Here is a 5888-nt window from a genome sequence, read left to right on the forward strand (position 1 = left end):
AAAAAGAGAGAGAGAGAAAGACGATTAGATATACAAATTTGGATTTAGCCAGAGTTATCCTGGGTAGGGAAGAGTCAGACAGACACACCCATAGGCACGCCCACATTCATATATAGCCCTGTGTCCAAAAAAGTGATGGCAAAACAGACACTGTGATGCTGTAGTGACCAAGGGATGAAAATTTCCCTAATCTCTTGATGTTTCTGCAAGTTGCATTTTTAAATTCCTGAAACATCTATTTTTTTTCATGTCTGATAATAAGTAGATGTTGTGACAGGTTTGAGTGGGGGCACATCTCACACATGAGCATGAAAACTCAATCATCACACTTATCAACCACAAAAGGATCTCCTCAAACATCTTTTTAGCAATGAATGAAGTTATGCTAGCTGCTATAACAAGTAACCCCTATGTCTCAGTGGCATAATACAATAATTTTTATACCTATCAATCACAGACCAATGTGATGGGGGGGGTACTTTCTCCACATTGTCTTGTAGAATCCTGGCTGAAAAGGGGCCCATCATCTTCAATGTATGGCTTCCAGAACATACTGGAAATTGATATCCAACCAGCACACACAGAAGAAATAACGAAGAATCAGACAGAACAGAACACCTGAAAGTGGCATTTTTGTCTCCCTATGTCATTGGCTACAACTCAATCATGTGGTGCCACCTAACTGCTGGGGAGGTTGGGAAATGTAATTTAACTGTGTATCTACAAAAAAAAAAAAAAGAAAAAATAATTTAGTGAACATATGGCATTGTTTCTGCCACAAACAGATATTTCTCCTTTAATATCTTGATTTCCTGCTCTTTATGGACCTTTACAGCAATTCTATGAGGCAGGCTGCACAGATGTTATTCCCACTTACCAATGAGAAAAATGAACTTCAAAGAGAAGTTAGCTGACTTGGCTAAACAACATGGATATTAAATGGTTAAGCAGGAGCTAGAACAAATCTTCCCACAGTACCATGCCTGCTGTCACCCATCCCTACCAAAGGTAACATCACTTGCTTCAGTAACTTGAATAAATCATAGCTTCAGTAAATTAGATTATCCATACAGATTCTTCATAAAGCATATTTCCTCAAAAACGTTCACCATCAACTTAGTTTATATGTAGTCATAAAAAGTTATAAAGACCACGTGATTAAATTTTAATAGAGATACATTATGGAGAATAACATAAAATTGAATGCACATAATTAAATCAGGACAAATTTCAGCCTTTTCTTCAAAAATTGCCTCCCTTTTCTCTCTTCTGTAACTCCTATCAGATGCATGTTCAAGTCCTATTCTATCTTCCACTTACCTTTTAAATCCTCAAATATTTTCTTTGCTAATACTTTAATGTCCTCAGATCTCATTTCCAGTTTGCCAATTCCATCTGTAGCTCTGTCAAATCTAGTCTTTAATCTTTCCATCTGCCTATTTTTAAAATTCAAATGATTATATTCATTCCTAAATGTTTGAATAGGTTCTTTTTCAAATCTGCCTGGCTGGGATTCTTTTTTCCTCTCAAATAATTTATGTTTTAATCCTCCTTTTATGCCTTTATTTTAAAAAATATCTTTCAAAGCATCTGGCCAGGTTCATGCTTGTAGTCCCAGGACTTTGGGAGGCCAAGACGGGAGGATTGCTTGAGGCCAGGAGTTTGAGACCAGCCTGGGCAACATAGCAAGACCCTATCTTTACTTTAAAAAAAAAAAAAAAGCTGGGTGTGGTACCACGCTCCTGGAGTCTTAGCTACTTGGGAGGCTGAGGCAGAAGATTGCTTGGGCCCAGGAGTTGGAGGCTGCAGTGAGCTATGATCACACTACTGCAGTCCAGCCTGGGTGGCATAGTAAGACCCCACCTCCATAAAGGATTTCAGATGATTTTTAAAAAGCATCTATGGTATTACTCAAATTATCTGAAATCCTAAGGTTCTTTGTTTTTAAAAATCTGTTGGTTTTCACTCATAATGAATTATTTTTCAATTATTTATCTTTTTAAGACAGTGTCTCACTCTGTCTCCCAGGCTGGAGTGCAGTGGCATGATCTCTGCTCACTGCATCCTCAACCTTCCTGGGCTCAGGTGATCCCCCCACCTCAGCCCCCTGAGTAGCTGAGACCACAGGCGTGTGCCCCCACAGCACTCCAGCCTGGGTGACACAGCAGCGAGACTCTGTGGCAAACAAAACAAAACATTTTTCTCCCCATGGGGCCCAGCCTCCTTGTTTGTGCCTATACCTGGCTTTCCTTAGCTCATTTTTCCCCTGACAACATAGCCTTTGGTAGGCTCTGGTGTAGCATAAGCTTCACAACCCAATCCTTTCGACTCTGCCAATCGGTCCCCTATTTGTTTTAGGATTCTAGAAATTTCCCTTATATTTTTATGAGATCAGCACTGGATTTTCCCAGATTTTAAAGGTATATATGGAGTGGGGAGAAGGGGATTTCAAATTCACCAGAAGGTCTCCATCCTAAACTGCAATTATATAAAAATATCAGTAAACAATAAAAACAGATGCATTTAAGGCCTGGGATTAGAGATGAAGCCCTTCTGTTGAAAACTGTTTTTGATATTGGTAATGAAACACAGTTCAGGAAAAAAAGAAAGAGCTGACAAATAAAATGATTACCTAAATTGGTAAAAAGAAAAACAGGATCCACAGCGCAAGTTTAGGGGGTTAAATGTTTATTAAATCAAGCTTTTAAATTATATATCCACCTACAGTCTGTAAACAAATATAGTACACATGTATGTAAAAGGCTAGCAGATAAGAACCAGTGGAAAAGCTAAGGTTCCCTTTGCACACCGGCACCTCATCGCAACATTCCTCTTGGTGTGGATGCCATGGGGCCATGTTATAGTCAAAAGTTAAATGAAAAACCACAAGTTTAGTTTGACTCCATCTCCTAGGGTGGATTTCATTCGGATAGTTGTTCCACATTATAGGAGGGTGGATCCTAGCAAGGCAACAGTGTAGTTTTTACATTCACAGATTGGCTGAAGTTGTACAAATTGAGCTTCTAGTCTGGGTGTCTCCCTCCCTGTTACCACACTTTGTAAGAAATGTGAATTAAAATGAACAATGGACCACAGGTGGTTATAAAAATAGATAACTCGCAGAGTCATAAATATCTACAGTTAGTAGAGCAGAAACTTATAAAATTTACCTTTTTCCATAATGTGCAGAATATCCTAAGTATGTTCAAGAGACACAGTCAGCAGACTTCAGAGTGGTAATTACAAGGGCATTTGTAAAGAAATAACACTCGAGGACAAACCCAGAATAAGAAGCTGAATGCAGACGAAAACACGCAGAACACGCAAAGTCCCAACTCCTCACATCTCATTCTGCTACTTACTAGACACCACAGTTAGCCTACAGCCCTTTATGGATCTTTAAAAGTAACTTTTTGTTACCCATGTACATACTTTAACAGAGATTTTTCATGAGACAAGCAAAGTGGGTTAACGGTGGTGCCAAAACTGCTGAAAGCTGGAGTGTTTTGTGTGCTTTCGTATACGTCTGTGTATGGGGCTTTAAAACGCTCCAAAACTGTTTTGGATAGAGTCTTTAAAATTCCCATGAAAATCTATTTTATAGTCATTTCAAGGTATAGAAAAAAAGAAATCCTAAACTGGGGTTGAGGGACAGCCCCAAATCTCACAAAGTAACTGAAATTCCAGGAATATATAAATTACATTCATATGTTCCTTTAACACGTATCAAGTGCTATGTAAGGTAACTGCAATGCTATTCTGAAGCCAATCTCATTCAAAACAGTACAGTAAATCCCATCCTAATTCTACAGTTAAAGCACTTATTCCAGGTAATGTGCGTTTCAGCAAAGCTGACGTCTTGTACAACAGTGTCACCTTAAAGCTTCATCAAAGATTCACAGCAGGCCTAAACTGGAGAAGTTCAGAACCAACAATACCACAGGTAGTTATTCATCCTAATTTCTCACAGGGAGTGAAGGGTCTACTTGAGTTATCCTAAGGTCACCTAAGCCTAAGAACAGTGTTCCCTGAAAACTCTGGCAAGTTTCCTCACCAAAATCTCTCTTCAGTGTAATGTGTTTGGGACTTGCTAGGCTAGAAAAATGGGTTCCACTGATGCATAAACATACATTCTACACCTTCAAGACGCGTACACACGTAGTGTTTCGCAAACTCACTCGACCTTTCCAGGGAACACCTGGAATAATCACTGGATCTTGGGACACTCATTTCCTAGGGAACACGATTAGAGGAATGCCACGTTAAAGCAGGTTTTCTAAAGTAGTGGTTCCAAAACTGTAGTGAGCATCAGAAGCACAGATGCCATACTCCTTCGGAGGTCCAGGGTGGGACCCGGGAACCTGCATTTCTGAGACCACCCCCTCCCCCCAAGTGAAGCTGATGCTGCTGCACTGAGGACTGCCCTTGGAGTGGCACCGTTGAGAGGATGGCCTGCACAGATCTCAGCGGCAGGAAGCCCTCCTATGGCCTCAGGAAAGGCTGCACATGGCATTTGCCACAACCAATTAGTCGGAGGTCAAATCAGCCCAGTGACTTCTCAGAGGGTCATGCACCTTGGCGTTGCACTTGACTCCTGGCTCTGTCCCTGCTCACTAGGTGACCAGGAGGAGTGACTGCATCTAACAAGAGGAGGAACAGTAGCCCCCGACACCCCCCAGTGGATCTGTGATGCTTAAGAAAAATGTTTGCAAAAAATGCACTAACTAGCCAAAAGCATCATACAGGTGTCTGTTAATCAGAAGGATGTGCCAGCCACAGCAGGAAAATCCCAGGTGAGTTTTCTGTCTTCTGTTACTGCTGAGCCTTGATGAAGGCACATTCTGACAACTAACGAAGAGAAAAGAGGCTAAAAATGCAGACAACTGCAGTGAGGGGAAAATATGAGTGGATTATCTAATTAAAAATACCTGATTGTTCAAAAAACAAAGGTCAGCCCACAACCAAAATAGTTAATTATGCTGGCTTTAAGATAGTGTTAAATATGTTGATCTTTGAACACACTCACTCCTCCACTCTACCATGTTAATGCTGGTTAAAATTTAACATTAGAAGAATGAGAAAAAAAAATCCTCCAATACGTATGAATTACACCTAAAAAATTTAGTTGAGATCGTTCCAATCTTATAAGCTACCATTGTGTGGAAATTTCATAAGCAATTTTGAAAAAAAGACATTTAATTTTGGCTCATAGAAACATCCACAGAATGAGGAATAAACCACCATTCACACGTTTGCATGTGTGTTTAGTTACTGCCCAGTACATCTTTGCCAATGAACTGCCTCTCACAATTCAAAAACGATCCTGTAAAAATCCATACATATCCATGATGAGATTACAGTCAAACAAACATCATGTTGCCAAGTCCTGGTTTCCACGTGAACCCAAAAGATTGATCAGAAAGGCAGAACTTCCCCCACCACGCTGCATGATTCACTTTATGTATGCTCTGGATGGCTCTGAAGACAAGACAACATCTCTTGAACCGGTCTGCTTTCGTAGCAGATCTGATACACAGCAGTAAACAATGGAAACCTAGTTGGGAAGAAATGTGAAAAGACAAGGTTAGGCCACTAGATTTACCTCAGAGAATAAGTTAGGTTTTCTGTCCTAACAGATTGCAGGTCGGTATGTGACTATGGAAAACACGGTAAGCACTTTCTACATTCCTTTATCATTTGTTCTGCAGAGAGCCTCTGGAATGTGGCTGTCAGATCCTGGTGCGACCTAGACCATCCTCTGCCTAATTAAGCTTGGAGCACACTTTCCACAAACAAGTCACACGGTGATCCTACCAGGGCAAACTGTTGTCATTTACATGAAGAGTTGTGGCTCTGACTCTTGGTCAAATCTTGGATGAGTCTATATT

General features: G+C 40.4%; 1 protein-coding gene across 1 annotated transcript in view; it reads right to left on the reverse strand.

Annotated features, from left to right (window-relative positions):
- Window positions 1-2671: 2671 nt before the first annotated feature.
- GPD1L (glycerol-3-phosphate dehydrogenase 1-like) overlaps window positions 2672-5888 on the reverse strand; it is a 69420-nt gene continuing 66203 nt past the window's right edge. The window contains exon 8 of the mRNA XM_011985403.1: window positions 2672-5554. Coding sequence (XP_011840793.1) covers window positions 5458-5554 — 97 coding nt within the window. The 3' untranslated portion in view covers window positions 2672-5457. The remainder of the gene's footprint in view (window positions 5555-5888) is intronic.

Source organism: Mandrillus leucophaeus, unplaced genomic scaffold (assembly GCF_000951045.1).
Source record: "Mandrillus leucophaeus isolate KB7577 unplaced genomic scaffold, Mleu.le_1.0 Scaffold107, whole genome shotgun sequence".
NCBI classification, from domain to species: Eukaryota; Metazoa; Chordata; class Mammalia; order Primates; family Cercopithecidae; genus Mandrillus; species Mandrillus leucophaeus.